The sequence below is a fragment of the Tenrec ecaudatus genome, chromosome 3 (assembly GCF_050624435.1).
Source record: "Tenrec ecaudatus isolate mTenEca1 chromosome 3, mTenEca1.hap1, whole genome shotgun sequence".
NCBI classification, from domain to species: domain Eukaryota; kingdom Metazoa; phylum Chordata; class Mammalia; order Afrosoricida; family Tenrecidae; genus Tenrec; species Tenrec ecaudatus.
The window spans coordinates 77033331-77056344 of NC_134532.1; the positions used below are offsets into that span (position 1 = coordinate 77033331).

The 23014-nt window shown below is 40.5% G+C and overlaps 1 protein-coding gene across 4 annotated transcripts in view; it reads left to right on the forward strand.

The window, feature by feature from the left end:
• ELF2 (E74 like ETS transcription factor 2) overlaps window positions 1-23014 on the forward strand; it is a 112916-nt gene that overhangs the window by 70695 nt on the left and 19207 nt on the right. The window contains exon 1 of one of the 4 annotated variants that reach the window (XM_075543775.1): window positions 16007-16284. The exons of the other annotated variants lie outside the window; for them this stretch is intronic. Coding sequence (XP_075399890.1) covers window positions 16227-16284 — 58 coding nt within the window. The 5' untranslated portion in view covers window positions 16007-16226. Of the gene's footprint in view, window positions 1-16006; window positions 16285-23014 lie in introns of those variants that run through there. 4 annotated transcript variants of the gene reach the window in all.

A 23014-nucleotide genomic window follows, 5' to 3' on the forward strand; every position in this document is an offset into this window, starting at 1 on the left:
TGTTTCATTCCTAATCTTAAATGGTATCTTTGAGGTTTCAGCTTTAAATGATAACATTTGATGGTACTGACTGTGTCAACCTATAACAGTTTTATTGGGAAAAAGAAAGATAACATAAATCAATGAAATTAAAAGGCAAGCAACAGACTGGCACAAAGCTATCTGAATATGTATCTGAACTGACAATTTCTACAATCAAGAAGACAAAAAGGGCTGTAGAAAATGACAAAGGATCTTTAGAAAGCACCTGGTGATAGCAAACCCAGGGACAAGGGAACAAGTGATCCAAATTGGTGGTGAGGAGGGTGCAGGAGGCCTGGTAGGACGTGATCAAGGGTAATGTAACCAAGAGGAATTACTGTAACCCAAATGAAGGCTGAGCATGATAAGTGTGACAAGAGGAAAGTAAAGGGAAATAGAGGAAAGAGCTAGGAGGCAAAGGGCATATATAGAGGTCTAAATAAAGGTATTTACATATGGAAATAAATATATGAGGATGAAGATATAGATTTATGCACATATATTTATAGGTTTAGTATTAAAGTAGCAGATAGACATTGGGCCTGTACTCAAGTACTCCCTCAATGCAAGAATACTTTGTTCTATTAAACTTGCAATCTATGATGCTCACCTTCCCAACACGATCGCTGAAGACAAAGCAGATACATAAACAAATGTGAAGAAAACTGATGGTTTCCAGCTATCAAAAAATTTAGCGTCTGGGGTCTTAACGGCTTGAAGGTAAATAAGTGGCCATCTAGCTCAGAAGCAACAAAGCCTACATGGAAGCAGCACAGCAGCCTGTGTGATCACGAGGTGTTGAAGGGATGAGGTTTAGGCATCAAAGAACAAAAAAATTCACATAATTGTTAATGAGGGGGAGTGCAGCCTGGGGATCCAAAACCCATCTGTACATCCCCTTACAGAAGGGTCATGGGGAGGAGACAAGCCAGTCAGGGTGCAGTGTAGCAACGGTGAAACATACAACTTTCCTCTAGGTCCTAAATGCTTCCTCCCACCCACTATCATGATCCCAATTCTACCTTACAAGTCTGGCTAGACCAGAGGATGTACACTGGTACAGATAGGAACTGGAAACACAAGGAATCCAGGACCGATGATCCCTTCAGGACCAGTGCTGAGAGTGGCGATACCGGGAGGGTGGAGGGAGGGTGGGGTAGAGAGGGGGAACCGGTTATAAGGATCTACATATAACCTCCTCCCTGGGGGACGGACAACAGAAAAGTGGGTGCAGGGAGAAGTTGGACAGTTTAAGACATGACAAAATAATAATTTATAAATTATCAAGGGTTCATGAGAGAGGGGGAAAGCAGGGAGCGGGAGGGGGAAAATGAGCTGATGCCAGGTGCTTACGTGGAGAGCAAATGTTTTAAGAATGATGAGGGTAATGAATGTACAAATGTGCTTTGTACAATTGATGTATGTATGGATTGTGATAAGAGTTGTATGAGCCAACAAAAAAATGATTTAAAAAAAAAGAACACACCTCATAGAAGTTGAAACTTTAATGGTTAAGAAGTATGTTACTACAATACATTAACAAGGAGGTTTTGAAAGGGAGCCAGAAGCCAGGAATGGGTTTTGGCTCACCCTAAATCTTAGCGCCAACTTAAGAACAATTAGTTCTTACATCATGGCCTTGCTCAATACTTGCCCTCAGTAAGGGAACACAGAAAATATGTGACCCAGAAGTTAAATTTATAGTTGTATAATGTGGAGAGAGTTAGCAGATGGGCTTACGAAAAATCGATGATTTTTTTTTGGGTAGCATTGTTAAAAAATTGAAACCACTTTATTTGCCTACCAGCAGATAATTGGATAAATAAAACAGGGTAAATTTATTGACTGGAATATTCTGTAGCATTTAAAAGGTAATAAACTACATTTACATATATTAATATGGATAGAGTTCAGATCTTGAATAAAAAATGTAGATTCTATGGAAACAAAGTTTGCAAAAGAATACCATATGTTTTGGGATATATGTATACATACATACATAGACAAATACATAAAGATACTACTTTATCTGCAATGTGTTATTTTTCAGGGGGGGAAAGATAAATAAAAACCAAAACTTTAAAGTACAAATGGCAGACTGCTGACAGTTTTTGAATATTAGTTATGGGAACATGGGTACTTGTTATATTATTTTCTATAATTTTTCATGTGTTGTAAATCTTTCTCAGAAAGTAGGGACCTAAAAGACTCCGATTTGTAACCTGGTAGAATGGTGTATGGTGGTATCTATTACAGGGAATGAAAGGAGGAATATGTAGGGAAAAGACCTTAAAATACTGTATATACTCATGTATAAGCCAAGTTTTTCAGCACATTTTTAATGCAGTTTTTGTAAAATCAGGTGCCTTGGCTGATATTCAGGTTGGCTTATACTTGAGTCTATATGGTACCAGTGGTCATCCAGATGGAGATGTTTACTAGACATTTAGAAATTAGTTTCTTGGGCTTTAAAAATATTAAGTCAAGACTGGCAATGTTGACTTTAGAATCAACGAAGAGATCATTTTTAAGTTTGGGTGATGGGGGTGGGGAGCGGAGAGAGAAGAGTTTTCAGGAGATAGTGGAGAATGAAGAGAGAAGGCAGCCAAGCGGCACGCACTGGGGAGAATGGTCACATTTAAGGGTTATCTAGAAGTTGGGGGTGGAGTCCCCGCACGGTGCCAAGTGTTAACGTGCTAGGCTGTCAACTGAAAGGTTGGAGATTCTAGTCCACAGCAACTAGTGTCAGTCTGGGAAAACAAACAAAACGGGAAACAGAACAAAACAAAAACAAAGCCAGACAATTCATCATGAAAATCAAACAGAGGGAAGAACTTTTATAAGAAATAGTGATGTCATGTGCCTGGAGAAGCAGAGTCAGATGAAGATGAGGTCACAACATTTGGCAATTAGAAGCTTGTTGATGACCCTTTAAAGAACTTTTCAGTGGGTGGGATATAGGAGCTATATTAGCAGTTAATCCCCCCCCCCCTTTAAAAATAGCCCATTTAGAGTTAATCAAAATTTGATTTTATTGCCTATTCTCTAATAATAATTGCTAAAGAACCCAATCCTTGAAATCAGTTGTCATAAGTGATAATTAAAATAGAGATTGGTAACTTTTTAAACTCACTTTACCCAGTGTCATGCGCAAGAGTGCTTCAAAAATGCTGTTTACAAAAGACTGTCTGCAATAATTAGGTGGCATGTGTTAGGATTGGAAGCAATGTTTTTTGTCTAGTACAAATCATGAAGTGAAAAATCAACAAGCTCAAAGAGAGGCTGGCCCAGATATACCATATATACTCGAATATAAGCCAACCCGAGTGTAAGCCAAGGTACCTAATTATTACCTGGGAAACCAGAAAAACTGATTGACTCGAGTATAAGCCTAGGGTGGGAAATGCAGGATGTGAATTAACAGAGATCAGAGGGGAGACACTTCCTTACCAGTTCAGCTGCCCGCATAAGTGAATCACTATGGGTGCTTCTGTGAATTGGAGCTGTCCATGTCATAGGACGGCTCTGATTGGTTAGATGTGAGTAAACAAACATTCAAAGCCCTGCAGTGTCAGCGGGACTTTGAATGAACAGCAGGGGGGTTGTGGGGGGGAAGGCAATCACCCTGGGAGATGTTACACCTTGCTGGGTTACCACTGACCCATGTATAAGCCGAACCCCAGTTGAATAACTCAGTTTATACATGAGTATATATGGTAAAATCCCAAAAAGCAGTTAACCAAACTGAACCAAACCTATTAAGCCCACCAGTGGAAGCCAAGTCATCATTCTTCAGAAGTGGTGTATACTAGGTCCTTACTCAGAATAGGCTATATTCATGGTCCTTATCCTGAAGTGTTATAATGCATATGATAAAATAACATACAAAATAATTTTTAGGGGTCATGGAACTCTTTGAGAATCTAAAATAGCATGATCTTTTTTTTTTTTTTCAGGAAAATGCACATTTTTTCCTAAAAAAATTTTGTCTTTGTGAAACCCCTATTGAAAAATTGATGCCTTATCAAGGTTTATTGTTGTTATTAGGTGCCATTGAGTTGGCTCCTATGCATAGTGGTCTTACTGAAGGAAATACTATACTCTCTTTTTTTTTATGTTTTATTAGGGACTCATACAACTCTTATCACAATCCATACATATACATACATCAGTTGTATAAAGCACATCTGTACATTCTGTGCCCTAATCATTTTCAAAGCATTTGCTCTCCACATACTATACTCTCTTATCCCTGTCCGATTCTGCACCTATGTGAGTTCATTGTTGGAGGTACTGTGTTAGTCCATCTGTGTGTGTGTGTGTGTGTGTGTTAGTCCATCTCGTTGAAAGTTTGTACATGAAAATAATTTGACTTTCTTAGATGGTAGTCAAATTGTAAAATGTACTCACTATTTAATTTCATGTTTAAGTAATTTTGCATGAGCATATCACATTATCTTTAATATTTTCTTATCTCTGATATTGGTTCTCAGGATGGAGAGATATTTTAATTTTTTTCTTGTTACCCATTCTACTGATAATTGTGATAGTAATTGTTACCTAGAAGTATGTTCTGCATAATGATTTGATTAATATATGAGTATAATTATAGCTTCAAACCGTCTTCATTAATATTTAGAAAACCTAGTAAGTAAAACAAATCAGTATAATAAAAAAGCTCGACTTAAAGAATTAAATGTAGAAAACATATGAGATAACTCTTCTTTTTTCAAATCTATGGACTTCACTTCTGTCTCCATTGTTTATTTTATTTTATTCTTTTAGAAACAGAAGGACACTTTGCTGTTGTTGTTGTTTTATTTAATCAGTTTATTGGGGGTTTGTACAACTCTTATCACAACCCATATATCCATCCATTGTGTCAAGCACATTTGTACATTTATTGCCCTCATCATTCTCAAAACATTTGCTTTCCACTTGAGCATCTCTGTTGTTTATTATCCAATATTGACATACCAAGCGTTACATAAACTTAAAAACAAAAAAGTCCTGGGGAAAAAAACCCACCAAAAAATTTCTGTCCAGTCATTTCTAGTTCATAGCTGTGACCCTTTAAGAGAGAGAAGCATTTCTCCATAGGTTTCCCAGGCTGTGAATCTGAATGGAGGCAGAATATAACAACTTCCTACTGCTGAGCTATTGGTGGGTGTGAACTGCCAACCTTTTGGGTAGCAGCCATGCATTTCAACACTATGCTACCAGGGTTGTTACCCAGCTTGTTGTCTCTCACAAACATATTTTTCTTTTAGATCAGTTTTATTGATACATCCAACACTTCTAAACATGTCCAAGATACCACACCCCAGGTCTGAATTTTACTTTGTCAGTCCCCTTATACCAGAAACACATAATTTAGGCTGTTTGGCTTTCTCTGACTGCTTGGAATGCTTCACACCTCTACCCCGCCCACCCCCATTTTTTTTTCTCAGAAAGACACTTGGCTTTAGTACTTAGCATTAAATAGCAAAACATGGACCATTTTTTAATTTGTTACACATAAATACAAACACAGAACTTTTCTTCCATTTTATAACTTCTGTGTCTTATAGTAGGAGATGGCTTTATAGAATTTTTGACTTGGAAACCTTAAGATATTCTGTGACTTAAGTCAAATTATTTAACTTTTTGATTCTTGATTCTCCCTTTGATGGTCAAAGGTGTTTTATTACTAAAATAGGTTATTGGTATCCTTCCAAATTACAGGGTGGTCACATTTATGAGGACAGTGTCCCTTTCATCCCTACCTGTATATATTTTAATAACTGTAAACTTGCTGCCTTTTGTTTGTGCTAGAGTCTCACATTAGATAGTATCTGATAGAGTCCATAACTGTGTATTTGTTTTTAAAGTCAAGTATATCTTATTCATCACAGTAGTTAGGGGAAAGAGATCATGCTGTTCAGATTCTTTATTTTTTTTATCACCATAGTATGCGGTCTCTAGTGAAGGATGTTGTGTCTCGTAGTGGGGCCAATCATACAGTCCTCTATGTGCATTGGCTGCTCTGAGCCACAGAACATCCAGTTGTACTATCTAAAGCAGAAGTTCTCAACCTGTGTGTCAGGTCACAACCCCGTTGAGGTCGACAACTGGATGTTCTGTGGCTTGCCAGCATTATCTGCTTTGGGTTACATTAGACTTTATTTTTAACATATTATTAAGACCTATTTTCAAGATAAAAGAGATTAGAGGATGAAATAGTTGATGCTCCAAGGGGCCGGCCCCAATCCCAACTATGTGGACAGCACCCCCCCCCTCCAGAAGAATTCACTTCAGAGGACTGCACTGAAGATACAGCTCAGGGGGAGGGACATGTCTGATCAGAGCACACAGCAGCAAATGAAGGGGGCGGAAGAGAGAGTGGAGCACATCCTGGCCCACCGAGCTTTGAGGATGCTATTCCTGCTCAGAGCAGCCAATGCATATAGAGGACTGTATGACTGGCCCCACTATGAGACACAACATCCTTCACTGACACATAGGCCCTACTGGGGATAACACTGGAGACACAGTGTGGGAATTGTGCCCGATCTGACCCCACCACACTAAGGCAAAACACTAAGGGCGTGCAACAGAACAGCAAAGGGAGCAGAGCAAGGAAAATAGACTTTGAGGTCAGGGTGTGGCACCCCATCGGTTTTGACTGGAAAATACTCCTAAAGGTCAACAAACAGACCTTGAATTATTTACAGACTTCTCTTTTTCTTGGTCATTGATTTTTGTTGTTGTTGTATTCTTTTGTTGCTTTGTTTTGTTCTGTCTTGTTTTTTTGTTCATATAATTACCTCTGCAAATCTATTTAGATAAGATTGGCAGGATAAACAACTTGGAGGAGAAAACAACTGGACCGATGGTTCTGGGGGGACATGGGAGACAGGAGGCAGGGGAAAGGAAGTGAGTGTTAACAAACCCAGGGACAAGAGAGCAATAAGTGAGCTAAAATCGATGGTGAGGAGGGTGTAGGAGGCCTGGTAGGGCTTGATCAAAGGCAATGTAACTGAGAGGAATTACTGAAACCCAAATGAATGCTGAGCATGATAGTGGGACAAGAGGAAAGTAAAAGGAAATAGAGGAAAGAACTAGGAAGCAAAGGGCATTTACAGAGGTCTACATACAGGCGTGTACATATGTAAATATATATATGATGATGGGGAAATAGAATTATGTGCATATATTTATAGGCTTAGTATTAAGGTTGCAGATGGACATTGGGCCTCCCTGAATGCGAGAACACTTTGTTCTATTAAACTGGCATTCCATGATGTTCACCTTTCTGACATGATCACGGAAGACAAAGTGGGTGCATAAGCAAATGTGAAGAAAGCTGTTGGTGCTTGGCTAGTGTCTGGGGTCTTAAAAGCTTGAAGGTAAACAAGCAGCCATCTAGCTGAGAAGCAACAATGCCCACAGGGAAGAAGTACACCAGCCTGTGTGATCACAAGGTGTTGAAGGGATCAGGTATCAGGCATAAAAGAACAAAAATCATATCATTGTGAATGAGGGCGAATGCCGAGTGGAGACCCAAAGCCCATCTGTAGACAACTGGATATGCCCTTACAGAAGGGTCGTGGGGAGGAGATGAGTTAGTCAGGGTGCAGTATAGCACCAATGCAACATACAACTTTCCTGTAGTTCTTTAATGCTTCCTCCCGCCACTATCATGATCCTAATTCTACCTTACAAATCCAGCTAGACCAGAGGATGTACACTGGTACAGATAGGAACTGGAAACACAGGAAATCCAGGGCAGATAAACCCCTCAGGACCAATAATGAGAGTAGTGATACCAGAAGGTTAAGGGAAAGTGGGGTAGACAGGAGGAACCTTTCACAAGGATCTACATATAACCCCCTCTCTGGGGGATGGACAACAGAAAAGTGGGTGAAGGGATATGTCGGACAGTTTAAGATATGACAAAATAATAATTTATAAATTATCAAGGGTTCGTGTGGGGGCAGGGAGGGAGAGGAAAATGAGGAGCTGATACCAAGGGCTCAAGTAGAAAGCAAATGTTTTGAGAATGATAATGGCAACAAATGTACAAATGTGCTTGACCCAATGGATGTATATATGGATGTGGTAAGAGTTGTATGAGCCCCCAATAAAATGATTTTTTTTAAAGGAAAGAAATAGTTGATACTCAGATTATAATGATTTAATAAATGAAAACAAAAACTCAGGACTGTAGTTCAATGTTAGAGGGCAATTGTAAACATTCACTCCCGGTTTCCTCTGAGCTGAGAAATGTTGTGACAAATTGGATGTTTATATTGTCCCTTTCTCCTGGGCACAGAGTTAAGTGCTCAGCTACTGACTGAAAGGTTGATGTGTCTCACTTGCCCCAAAAGATTGCTTTGAATAAAGGTCTGGTGATCTGCATCTGAAAGGTCATAGCATTGAAAACCAAATGGAGTGACCAGGAGTCAGAATCAGCTCAATGGAAATAGTTTTTGTTGTCCATTTGGCCCCCCAGAATTAATGATTGTTTGCTGGGTAGATCTAGTGGTTTCACGCAAGCATTGTGTCACAGTTTTTGTGACTTTGCTTGGTAGCTCAATAGTTCTGGCTCAGGGTCTTTCATGAGCTGTAGTCATAGAAAGGCTTGGTTGTGAGGGTGTTAATGTGGTGTTTCCAAGTTCAGTTGTTTACCTGGCTATTGATGGGATCCCAAAGTTCCTTGCTACCTGGGCCCCTCGATCTGTAATAGCAAGTGACTGTGACCAGAGAAGAAGAGAGGAAGGTAGGATGCCCCTGTGCCTATTACTACAGGGTTTCTGAAATCCAGCGCCATCACTTCAGTTTTATTGTGCCCAGCCCAAACTGAAGAGAGGCGGGAGTGAGGCTCATCCTCTTGAAAGGATGAATTTATGAAAGAATTTATGGACACCAATCTGTAGACACGAAATAAATCTTAGCAGATAATTAGGCATTGCTACTTTGGTACTTGGGAGTGTTTGAGAGTTAGGGTTCTAGAGTCAGAATGCTTGGAGTTCTCGGTGATAAAATGAGCACAACAGTAATATCTGTTTCATAGTATTGTAACCAGCTGTTGAGTCAACTCAGTCTAACTCATAGCAATCCCGTAAGACAGAACAAAACTGCTTGGTAGAGTTTCCAGGGCTGTAAATCTCTAAGGAAGCAGATAGCTTTGTTCTCCCATGGAGTGGCTTTGAATCTCGGACCTTTTGGTTAGCAGCCCAGCATTTAACCCACTGCACCACCAAGACTTCTTCATTGAAACGGAATTTTATTTGGTAAGCATTCAGTAAGCATTAGTTTTTAGGTATGTGTCCCCCAGTGTTGCCATCTCTGCCCCGCTCCTTCTTCCGTACTCCCTGTTGCTGGGACACAGTAATAACTTTGATATAGAGGATGCTGTTCTATATAGGAGTCCTGGTGGGCTACACATTGAGCTGTTAAACCACAATGTCAGAGGTTTGAACCCACCAGTCTCCCCCCAAAGGAAGAATGTATGATGAGGCTGTCTGCTCCTATGAAAATATGTAGTCTCAAAAACCCAAAGGAACAATTCTACTTGGTCCTATGGAAGCCTTATGAATCATTGATTGATGGTAGCGAGTTTTGTTTTTCTATATAATGTTATGAGCAGAATATGAATTAACTTTAATGTGTCTACATACTAGGCTAGCTATTCTATCTTTTAAACCCATGTTTATAAATACTAGCTTAATTTCAATGACTTAAAATTGCAGATAAGTACCCACAAACCCACTGCCATCAAGCTGATTCTGACTCATCTCAACTCTAGTAGGGCTTCCGAAGCTGTATGTCTGTACTGAAGCAGGCAGCCTCATCTTTCTCCCAGGGAGCAGCTGGTGTGTTTCAACTGCCGATGTTGTGGTTAGTGATCCGGTGCTTAACCAACAGTGCCATCAGGGCCCCGCACACAGATACCAAGCATGAAACTCACTGCTGTCGAGCTGGTCCCAACAGTGTGGAGCTGCCCCTGTGTGTTTACGAAATTATAGAACGATCTTTACTACAAGAGCAGAAAGCCTCATCTGTTTTTCTCAAAACACCTGGTGGGTTATGACCACTGACTTTGTGGTTAGCAGCCTAATATATAAACTGTGTGACCAGGGCTCTCGATGTGTATATGTATATGTGATTAACCGTTACCTTTGAGTTGACTTCATGAGGCATCAGATTAGAACTGCCCCATAGGCTTTTCAATGGCTGATTTTTTTGAAAGTATATTGCCAAACTTTTCTCTCTACAGTGTAGGGAGAACCTGTGGTTCTCAACCTGTGGGTGCAGCCCCTTTTGGGGTTGAACAACCCTTTCACAGGGGTTGCCTAAGACCATCAGAAAACACAGATTTCTGATGGTGTTAGGAACCGAGACACTGTTCCTATATCCATCTCCAGGTGGGTCTGCCCACATGCAGATATGGCCACATATGAGTATCCGAGTGAAGACCGTTAAACCATGCTACGCCATGCTTCAAAACAAAATTTCATTTATTTGTAATTAGAAATAAATATTTCAAAATATATAATTACATATTGTTTTTGTGATTAATCACCGTGCCTTAATTATGCTCAATTGATAACAATAAAAAGACATCCATCATATCATATATTTACATTGCAACATTACAGTTATGAAGTAGCAACGAAAATAATCTTATGGTTGGGGGCGGTCACCACAACATGAGGAACTGTATTAAAGGGTTGCGGCATGAGGAAGGTTGAGAACCACTGCTCTACATGCTTCTGGGTGGATTAGAACTTTCACTCTTTAAGTTAGTCATTGAGAATTTACACCACCTAGGGATAGATAGATGAGTTTATATACGAGGTATTAACAGTGTTCATGGCAAAATGGAATTAGAAGATTCTGTAATTCTTCCATGAACATTTTGAAGCTCTATATGAGGGTAATCAAAAAGTATTACTACTAGAGTTTTATTTCAGACATGCGTGAGTTTATTCTCAGTAATACACTTTACTTAGTTTTGTTAAAAACCAAAAACAAAAGTTGCCATTGAATCTATTCTTACTCAAAGTGACCCTTTAGGATATTTCTCTCTGCCATGGGAAAGAAATTATAAAAAAAACAAACCATTTTATTGTATCAAGCACATTTGTACATAGGATGCCATCATTAATTTCTAGACAGTTTTTTTCTATTGAGCCTTTGGTGTCAGCTCCTCTCCCCCCCTTGGGGCTCCTTGATAAATGATAAATTATTGTTATTTTCAGGGAAAGAAATGATTTTGAGGTTAAAGTTAATACCAATTTTTTTTTTTGCAAAACTCAAGTGAACATCATCCCCAATCAATCATTGATGATTTGTATCAAGTTTCAGGGTGCAACCCCACATAAAGCAACAATTTTCAGCTGGATCAAAGGCATAAGGTAGGGAAGACTTAAAAAGAGAGGTTATCAAAGTATACAAATCCAGATTGCAGTCTTCAGTGTGGATTGCAACTCAGTGTAAATAAAGTAAACAAAAATCCTCTTTAATTGATAAGAGAAATAATGTGATAAATGGAGAAAAGATTGAAGTTGTCAAGAATTCATTTTACTTGGATCCACAACCAATCCCCTTGGAAGCAGCAGTCAAGAGATCACAGAATGTGTCTTGCATTGGGCACATCTGGTGCACAAGACCTCTTTACTGTGTCACAGATAAGGTGTGCCTGCCCCACTCATGTTGTTTTTAGTTACTTCCTCTGCGTATGAAAGCTGGACAGCAGATAAAGAACACTGATGAAAAATGGATGCATTTGAATTACGGTGCTAGTGAAGAAGATTGGAAGTACTATGGATTTCCAGAACAACAAACAAATCCATTTTGGAAGAAGTACAGTCAGAATGCGCCTCTTAGAAGCAAGGATGGGGGGAAAAAAAGCAAGGATGGAGAGAGTTAGTCTCAAGTGCTTTGGGCATGTTATCAGGAGGGATCATTCCCTGGAAAAGGCAAAAGTGCTTGTTAGAAGGTTTGTGAAAAAGAGGAAGTTCCTCACGAGGTGAACTGACACAGTGGCTGCAAACATGAGCTCAAACATAGGAATGATGAGGATGGCACAGGATCATTTTGTTCTGTTGTCTTTCGGGTCACTATTTGTCAGAACCCACTGATGGCACTTACCAAACAATAGCATGCAGATTTAATACAGAGGAATTTTCAAAAAATTGAAAACTGCATTTATGAGAAAAAGGTCAGAAGAATTCCACAGAGGAATTAGCACTCCACCCTATCCTACCCCACTTTATAATGCCCCTGCTCATTCTTTCAAGGTCGCAAGGGCTGTTCTAAAAGAATTTCACTGGGAATCCTTACCTCATCTACCTTACAAGCCCTAGTGTCCTTAAGACTTCTTATTGATCCCAAGACTGACAGAACAGGTCAAAGAGGCCCAATGTGTATCTCTGGAACATACTAAAACTATTGTTTTGAGAGCGGTGTAAATCAAAGTGCAGAATTCTTTGGGGAAGGGTAGAGAAGGAAACACCTTGCCTTCAGAAAAGTATAGACTTAGATGGGGGGGATATGTCAAGAAACAATAGCTTCACATTTTGATATTTTTCTTTTTAAATCATTTTATTGGGGGCTCATACAATTCTTATCACAATCCATACATCCATCCTTTGTGTCAAGCGCATATGAACATTTGTTGCCATCATCATTCTCAAAACATTTGCCTTCTACTTGAGCCCTTAATATTGGCTGCTCGTTTCCCCCCTTCCTTCTTACTCCCCCCTCCCTCATGAACCCTTCATAATTCATAAATTATTATTTTTGTCATATATTACACTGTCTGATGTCCCCCCCCCGCCCTCTACTCTGCTGTCCCTCCCCCAGGGAGGAGGCTGTATATAGATTCCTGTAGTCAGTTCCCCCTTTCTACCCCACATTCCCTCCACCCTCCAGGCCTCGCCACTCTTACCACTGGTCCTGAAGGAGTCATGGTATTTTTAAAAATAAGTTTATGATTTTATAGCAATACTTTTTTCCCTTACATGTGTGTCATACACATACAAATGTACCTGCCCTTCACTTATTGACTACTGCATTACCTGACATTTCATATTTATGATAATTATAAAGAATCTGTTTTTGTATATTAACAATGCATATTTGATGGTGAGAAATGCCACGGCTTGAGTCTAGAGTAACAAGTAGCCCTGACTGGTGGGTAAGATTATGTTAGCTTGACTGGGCCATGGTTCTTGACTCTGACAGTTAAGTGATGTGATGATGTCATTTGGCAGTGATATAATGATAGAGGGATTCTCCAGAGGGCTCTGGTAGCATAATGGACTTCTGCTTGGGCTGTTAACCAAAAGTTGGTGGTTTAAACCCACCAGTCACTCCTTGGGATAAAGATGAGGTTTTCTGCTCCTGGAAGATTAGAATCTCAGAAACCCACAAGAGCAGTTCTACCCTGCCTTAGAATAATTCTATGAGTAAGAATTGATTAAATAATAGTTTTGTTTTATTTGAGCCATCCTCCATTTTATAATCTGATGTGATCATCATCCATTTTTTCATAAAGCTGATCTTTGCATGAGCTGATCTTTTTATGTTAGGTTCCAAAGGTTAGGCTTTGGAACCTAACCGTGTCAATGATTAAGGGGTGGGTGTAGACAGATATACACACATGCATTCACATGTATGTACATAGTTTGAGTTAGACACAATGGGGAAAATACAAGGGGGCTTCACAAACCTTTATCAAGGAAATGCCAGTATCGTTTAATTCAGTTTTTCCAAAAAGTTTGAAGCCCACTCATATATTTAAATCTTAGTACATTTACATTGTGAATATTTTCATGTGAATTCAGCATAGTTAAGTAGAAAAATCCATGTACTGTTTTATTTTGCCATGTCAGGTTTCAAAAATGAAATTCCTGGGTCAGAAATGTGAACCTCTTTTAGACTTATGAATATGTAATGCCAAATTGCTTTCCTAAAAGTTGACATCAATTTATTTTTTCAGCAGTAAGTTCCCCGTTTCTGATATTCCCAGTATAGTGTTATTGGTCTCTAAAAAAGCATTGGTAGCTTTTGAAAGCCCAGTTATGGTAGCAGGGCAGAATTGCATTAAAGCCCAGAAAATTGTTTTTACAATAACTTCAAATATCTAGATATATTTTCCAGTCTACCTGAATTAATTTCTGCTATAATATATATATATAATCACATATATATTACATACAAGGACCTTCAAAACTGAAAAAAAAAACCCATTACCTTTTAATTCCATTTTTTAACAAAATTTTGGAAGTTGCCTATATATAGAATAATGATTCAGTATTATGCAGGATATAACAGTTCAGTATTATACAAGGATAGATATAGCTTTTATTGTCTTGGAGCTTAAAATATAGAGCTGTCATGGAGACTTATAATTAGGTTGTCCAGAGAATAAAATGCACGCCACATACATACACTACATATTATTACTACCAATACTTAAGATCTATCTCAGGATGCAAATAGTAAAGTAAAAGTTTTTTTTCACATTGAGAACATTACTTCTCTTGAGCCCAGTTATCTGTCACCCTAGAATAAAGAAAACTTTAACTTATATTACACTTTTCTCTTGTAAACAGAATACATGAAACACTAATGAATGTAAGAGTGGAAGTTGAGATTTGTTATCAGATTGATCTGCCTGTAGCCCAGAATTATCCTCCACATGTTTACTGGGCTCTCTCAGTTTAAGATCATGCATATCAATGGATAGGCCTTATTTTAAATTGATTAGAAATAAGGAATACGAGCTAATATTTAAACAGCTCTATTCTCCTATACATGCCAAGTTTACTCATTTCAGAAATCATTGCTTTTATTAGGTGTAAGGGAAACCACTTTTGAAAGGTTAGGTGAGGGCTAGAGGTGGGTAGGGTTGGTGGCAGGACTTAGGGGACCAGAAAATAAGTATTAGAATAAATAAAGGTAATGGGCTATGTAAATCCATTCCAACTCTGTAATGACTTTGCAAATTTTTTGGTAAAATGATAATGTATTAATATTACCAGAGGAGAAATGCCTTTCTCTAGTTCATCAGTAGTTAACGTGGGTCATAGCATTTTGTCATTATTTTAAATTTGTGAGTGTCCAATCTTGTGTTCATTCTGCAAATACCTATTGAACACTGTTAGGAGGCAATGTTTTTACGTAAATTTTGTGTAGAAACAACATGTGTGTGGGTGATTCAGAAACTAGGCAGTACTTTTTTTTTAATGAAACCTCATCTGATCACATTCTCTTGGTTTGCTGTGGTATTTCCATAACTTTTTAACATGTATTTTATTTATAATAGTCTTTATCAAAACTGTTTTCCTCAAGTCGATAACGATAAAATGAACACATTTACTTGTTTTCAAATAAATAGAAATGAAGGGTCCGTAAATTTCACAACTGGCTATTTAGGAAAAGCCTAATGGAGGTATCCAGAGGTTGGGGTGTTCTATGTTTACGAACTAAAATATCTGTTTAGGACGCTCTTTGTCACTTTTGTGAAGGAGAAGGATGAAGTCAGAGTAGTTGGGAGCTCCTTACTTTCCAAATGAAGCTTTCAGACTCCCGCCTCCCCCGTAGGTAGACTTTTTGCTGTTGGTCCTGTTTTAAAGTGCTGCTCTTTAAAACAGACTGATTACCCTTAGCAGGAGCTTTGCAAAGGCCCAAAGTTAAAGAGCCAACTTTCTTTACAGCTGGGGGAGTGTTAGTCGAGCTCTTCCTGGAAGAACATTTGATTCGTGGCTCTTCTCCAGAGTGGGGACCACTGCAGACTTTTCTTCCGCGGAGCGTGACCTGTGCCGCTCCTGCGGCGGGGGCAGCGTCCGGGGCGCGGCGCGGGCGCGGCTCCCAGCCTCAGGTGTCTCCCCGCGGGGAGCCGAGGGCGCTCCGGGAGCGAGCGTCCGGGACTTCCTGTCTGCGCGCGGGGCGGAAGGATCGCGCTGCCAGTGCGGCCGCCGCCGCCGCCCCTGCCGTTAGGTGGTGGGGTTTCTCAGCCCGGCGGCGGGAGGCGGGCCCGCCTCGGCTTCCTGTTGGTGGACGCGCAAGGATCCGGGCGTCTGGGTGTGCGAGTGCGTGAGTGTGTCTGGAGCACGGCGTGTGTCTTCGGCCGCTGGTTCCGCCTCCTCGCCTGCCGCCGCTGCTCACGGTGTAAGTCAATGTGAAGCAGCAGCTCCAGCCCCGGGATAAACATGGCGACGTCTCTGCATGAGGGACCCACGAACCAGCTGGATCTGCTCATCCGGGCCGGTAAGGATCGGGGAACTTTTCTGCCGTGCATCGGTGCAGCAGGAGAGGGGGTGCACCAAAAGCGGGGTGTCTCCTCTGTCGCGGTCAGTGCAGGCGGGTACAGTGTCTACCTCACGGCCCCTGGGCGGCCGGGGGGAAGGGGGGAGTGAATGAAGTAATGGAGGCGACGAATCAGGAAGTGATCACCTTGGAGAGTAACCTGCCTCGAATCCGGCGCTGTCGCTTCTGGGCTGCTCCGGCCAGCGGCGGCGGCGGCCGCCGGGCTGAGCATTGGCAGCGTGTGCTGCGGGAGAGCGCCCCGGAGAAGTTGGGGACTCCGGGACCGACGAGTTGTGCGCTTCACCCCAGTTGCCCAGGAACCAGGAAGTGAGTGGGGCTGTTGTCTTTCGGCTGCGCCTGCCACGCTGTCTGGCCGGGAGGCCGCCCCTGTCTGCGCTCACCCCGCCGCCCGCACGGACCCCCGCCGGCGCCGCCCGCAGACCCGCCACTCTGCACGGACCCGGCAGCCCGACCGGGACCCGCCAAAAATGCAGGCGCCGACCCCTGCCATCCCCACCTGGTGCCGCCTTGTGCACGAGTAACGGTTCTGGGAAGGGCCACTTGGATTCTCCGTAACCGGGTGGTGGTCGTCTCGCGGGCCTGGTGTTCGGAAGAAACTAGGCTGAAGCCCCTTCCCTCCTGTTTCCCCCCCCTTTCCGAGGGGGTGGGTGGGAAGGACACCGGGCGCCTTTTGTACCCCTGACCTGGAGCTTTGGGGCATGCGAGGGTGCTTATTTTTGTAAACAGTGGGTGATCGCGAGGCGTGGGCCGGCGGGAAGGAGTCTTGGCCCTAAGGAAGTCTCGGCACGGAATTGCCCCCTCTCCCCTCCCCCCCACACCTCCCACCATAGCGGAAGCGCCGAGGAGAGGACAGAACGGGCGGGATTGACAGGCCGCGGGTTCCAATCTGCTCTCCGAGATGTTCCGGAGAAGAACGTTGATTTCTGGGGGCGGGACGAAGGGCCGCTGCTGGGCCAATGGCGCTCGGGCGGGAGTGAAGCTGACAATGTTCGCATGGAATTGGAGGGAAGAGGAGTGTAAACACGGAAGTGGCCGCCGCCGCGGTGGGGGATGTGCAGCGCCGCTGCTGCAGCGGAAGGGCACGGACTTATGTTACATGAAAAAGAAGCTTTACTAATAACAGCCTGCGCAGGGAGGGCCTTGAACTGATGAAGCGGGCGTAAATACGATTTACACTAATAATAAGCACATGTGTTCCACTCCTGGGTTCCATTTCATATCTCCATCGGTGAGAATTGGGAGACGAGGAATATTTTTGCCAACATTAATAGTGTTAAAGGTTTTATCCTGTTTCTCAACCGTGGTTTTTAGTCAGACAGCTTGTAATTAGGTAGATTGATTGGTGACGCTCCCTGATTCTCTTGGGTTGGGAGAAATCACAAAACAAGTTATGCATATCTTTAAATTTAACAGAACTTTAAGTTCAGTCTTGAGTGATACAACTGTATGTGTTGTATAACAACAAAAGATCAGCCTTTTTATTTTACAAAGTATAATGCTACACATTTCATAGGTTCTAGTGGAAGATCGCCGAAATGTGATTAAAACCACTTGTTTTCTTCTTTTTAGAGCAAGAACTTAGCTTTAGTGACTAGGAGGCAGAATTGAGTGAGAGTTTTGGGTTTTTTTTTGTTGAATAGTCAGTCCTTTGTTATATCAAAGGGTAGCATTTTTGACTTTCTATTACTGCTACTAATGATCCTTATAAATACTAGGGGCAGTGTTACATCTTTGAGCATTCAGGATGTCTAGTTCAAGGGATGGTGTTTCAGTGATTGTGACCATGCTTAGAGAATAGCCCCTGCACTCTCAGTTTTGAAAAAATCCTGTAAAAGATAAGGCCTTTGGAATTAACCAGCACAACAGAATGTGATCTGCAGATAAACTTGGCTTGGAGCACGTAGAGACAGCTTTCTGCTTGGAAGTTCAAAACATTTGTTTTAAAGAGAGTTTCTTTAAAGGCTAAATGCAATTCACTTTGCCCTATTCAGTTTCTCTATCATATAGAAAAAATTTTTCTTCTATGATCATACTGCTTTATAATTGTTTCCTCATTCATGTTCTTGTAACCTGAAGCTCCTTTACAAGCCCTATTTTAGAAGGAAACTTGAGACAAGTTTTCAGATTTACCCAAGGTTAATTCAGTGAGTCAAAAGTTGAGAAAAGGTGGCTCAGAAAATTAAGAAATGTTTATCATTTCTGTTTCTGTTAATTTCCAGTGCTATTGGAGAGTACTATTCTGTGTAAAAAGGACAGAATGATAGTTTTGAATCCCCTGATGGGGCTGTGGTAGGAGTGGGGGTGGAATAAGCAAGTGTTAGACATAATCCTTCTTCAGCAAACATTTTACTGTTGTAATTGAGAACACAGATGCAAACCTATGTAATATGTAAACACTAGCATAGCTACAGTGATTGCTGTAGTGTGTTGATGATTAGTACTAGATACTAAGGATTACTTCTATAAGGGATAAGCTTCGGTTGAATATTGTTAGTGTAAGTATTGTTTCTAAGCAGATAGAGAGGAACTTCTTATAACTGATACATGTTAAAGAAACTTCTTCCCTTTAAGAGGGTTGTGCCTCAGGATGGACAAGATGAACACTGCCCCCTCCCAGGCCTGCGCCACCCGCAAAGAATATCCTATGTGTACTCATTGAGTGCGCCACCCGCAAAGAATATCCTATGTGTACTCATTGAGTGAACAAGTCAAGGTTTGTTGCCAAAGGAGTTTATGTAAAAGGTAAAGCAAATAGTGCCTCTGTAGTGTTAACTATCCTTGTTTATTCAAACCACGGTCATTTTAACATACTGATTGTGTGTGTGTGTGGTTAAGATTTGATAACAATTCATAAAACTTTAATTGGCAACAAAGAGCCTTGACTCTGAAGTTAGGAAATGAGGTTCTAGATCTAGCTGTCCCATAACTTGTTGTAAGTTAATGGTTTAATCCTTTGGGATTTGTTTTCTAGAAATTGCTCAGAAATATTTAATGGAAAGTGAAAACAATTTGTATTCATGAATTTATTTTTTACATTGGATCATTTTATTTGAAGATAACTATAAGGTTGCAACATGACTGGGAAATAAGCTCATTCCTTTTAGTCAATCTTTGAAAATGTAAATGTGGGCAAAATTGGAATCATGAATCTATGATACAGTTAAGTTGAGGCTAATTTTTTGTATGGATGGCCTATTACGCTGAACCCTAATGTGACGCATGGGTTAAAGCACTCAAGTATGAATAGATCTGTGGTTTGAAGCCAGCAGCAGCACCACAGGAGAAAGATGTGGCTGTCTGTTTCCACACAGATTTACAGCCTTGAAAATTCAGTAGGACAGTTCTGTGCTGTGTCACATCATTTGCGCAAGTCAGAATTAACTTGGTGGTGGTGGGTTTGTTTTTCTCTGGGACGTAGCCTGTTACAGCAAAAATAAATGTCTTAGGATTGTTACTTTCCTAATACTTGTTAAAGTATCCTTAAGGGTTGGGTTTGCTGGTATATTTTCCATTTAAAATATTAGGCCTTGTTTTCATGTATGCTTACCTTGAGAGCTTTCCTTTTCTTAAATTTGAGAAAAAGTGTCACCAGTTTTGCTCAACTTTAATGTCAGGATTAAATGGGAGGGGGAAATTTTCTGGAAATCTAGCCTGTTTTCACTGACGAAACACATAGGCTGGTATGTCAAAGTTCGTCATGAAATACGTTGAACCCGAAAAATTCCTTTCTGTTTTACTCTAAATTGGATCTATAACTTCAATCTTGTAAAGACCATTAAAAAATAATCAAGTAGTAGGTGAAAAAAAAAAAAGAACAGTAGTTGAAAAAAAGTCAGTGGGGATAATTTAACATCACTGTGTACTTGAAATGTTTTATTGGTGGAGAAAGGGAGCTAAGAGTGTGCTCTTGATAACTATTAAACTCCTTGTGCATTGATAGCTGAAATGTGCAAAAGGATGCAAGGAGATACATTTGAAAAGCTTTTAAAAATTCCCTATGTGTAGGTAAGGGCAAAATATTGTTTTATTGTGGAAATGGAGTTACATAATTTTTGTTTACACAGTGATGTTTTAAGAGTTAAACAGGATGGAATTTGATTGTTATTAATTACAGTTCATAGCAAATTACAACTAAGGTTCTCAAAATAGGGTCAGGGGACCCACTCCAGGCAAAGGAGCTCCTCCTTTGGGTGGTGCAAACAGTTTAAGGCCCGTTGCTGCTAAATGAAAAGATTAGAGGTCTGGTTTACCCAGAGATGATGTGGAAGAAAGGCCTGGTGGTCCACTTCCAAAAAATTAGCCACTGAAAGCCACACAGGCACAACTGTACTCTGACAGACGGGAAATCATAATGAGTTCCGGTTGATTGATGATCACTCATTTTATGAAGTCAGACCTGATTTTCATATTAAGATACTGCCCTTTTCACTCATACTTACATGTATATATGGGGTGTTTTCTAGGGGCAATATGATGTGATAATCCAACAGATTGAATGAAAAAATAAGTATGACAATCCACAGTTTTGAGTGAGATCAAACAGAATTGCAAACAGGTCCATTCACATTTTTTTTGTTTGTTCTAGAAAAGTGGTTTTTTTGTAAAAGTGCTATTTATGTTTACAAGTAATGGGATTGATTTATTTATTGAAAAAGTTTATATTTAGCATTAGCCAGCTGGGCTCACTTTAGATGATTCCAATTTTGTTGGCAACATCTAAAACGTCATAGTCAGGAGCCAGTTGAACATATATGCCTTTTCACCTCAGGCCTGATCAAGGTGTTGACGCTACGTCAATGTCGTAGAGCTTCTTCACAGCCTGTTTGATCTGGTGTTTGTTGGCTTTGACATCCACAGTGAACACAAGTGTGTGGTTATCTTCGCTCTTCTTCATGACAGACTGTGTTCAAGGGGAACTTGATGATGGCATAATGGTCCAGCTTGTTTCTCCTGGGGGCGCTCTTCCCAGGGTATTTGGGCCGCTGTCTTAGTCTCAGGGTCTAGGGCCACCGAAGGTGGGTGATTTGCGGATCTTCGTGTGTGTGTGTGTGTGTGTGTGTGTGTGTGTGTATGTGGCTGGCTGTGGGTGCCTTGAGGATTTTTTTTTGGTGTGTGTGTGTGTGTGTGTGTGTGTGTGTGTGTGTGGCTGCCTTTCAACGTGGGCTTCTTGGCTTTTAAAGCCTTTGCTTTGGCTTCCGTTTTGGGAGGGGCAGGAGCTTCCTTCTTCACCTTCGGTGACATCTTCGTGAAAAGGTGATTTATTTATTTTTAAATGACTTGATAAAGGTTTTTGTTGTAAGTTATGATATAAGGAAGATACCTGTATAAAGAAAATATCTTCCTATTACGCAGTAATTTGAATGAAAAGGGTCCTTTTACCAAAAAAAGTTTGAGAAATAGCTGAATTTATTTTGGTTAGGACTCAGGTTCCCAAACTTGTTGGCCTACCACATCCTTTTCAGAAACAAACAACACAATACAACTCAGCATCTGCCTGGCAATGCAAAGCTTCTGTACTGCAGCCCATAATCCAGGATCCACCTGTCCTCTCCCCTGGATGGAGCCAATGGTCCCGCGCCCCCAGCGGGAGTCTCACCTAGGAAGGGAAACTGGTTTATGTCTATGCCACAGCTCCACTTGTGGCTATTTGGTACTTGAAATGGGGCTGAGAAATCAGTCGTTAAAATTTTACTTAAAAGTTAAAAACCAAAGAAAACACCTTTTGTTCATTATATGTCGAAAGGACAGAATTTTGGATAGATTTAAATAAAAATATTGATTTCACCTTTTTAAAAATGTGGTTCCTAGAACATTTTTTATTTTTTAGAAATTTTTATTGGCTAACTTTTCGTTCAGATAATTTCAGTTCTCTAGCCATTTAGAATTTGCAAAATAAACTGTTAAATGTATTTAGATGGCCAAGTCGCAGACATTCACCTTTTTTTGCCCCTTGGTCTGTCTACCTTTTGCGTATGTTCTTCACTCCTGTGGTACAGCCCAGGGCCGTGGAGGTTATGTGTGGGCAGTCAGGTTTGGGAGCTGGGTAGAACTAGCCTTGTTATAAGTGGCTTATGGCCTTGCTTGTAAGGGGTGGTGGACTCCTACCACCTATTGAAGTGTTCTCTCATTTCTTTTCCATTGCTTTCAAACTAAATTGTTACTAAATTTTATTTTTGTCCTGAGAACATTGTTATGAGCTAAAGCCACTGCCAGCATTCTCATCTGCAAAGCTGAGAGGTATGCTTCTTGTCAGACTTAATTACCAAGTTTGGTATTTTGTAACAGCTGTGGAGTGAGTCTGGAATAGTCTACCATACAAATACCATTTGATTAGAAAGACAGAAATGAAACAAAGTAAGCATAAGCAAATTTTATTTTGGGCACTGATTAAAATAAAAAATATTAGATGACTATATTTCTTAAAGAAGGATTGACCCTGAAGGATTGACAAGAAAATGGTATATTGTCATATTACTTTATGCTTCCTGTTTTTTTCTGTTTTTGAAATGAGTTCATTATTTTTTCTTTGCAAATATTGTATAATCCAAGAGTTTAAACAAGAGATAAACTAAATTTTTAACCCCTGCTTATTAAAGCTTGGATAACTTAAATTCAGTTATCCTCAAGAGTTGTACAAAAATTAAAATTTATTCAAGTATTGATCTCAGCA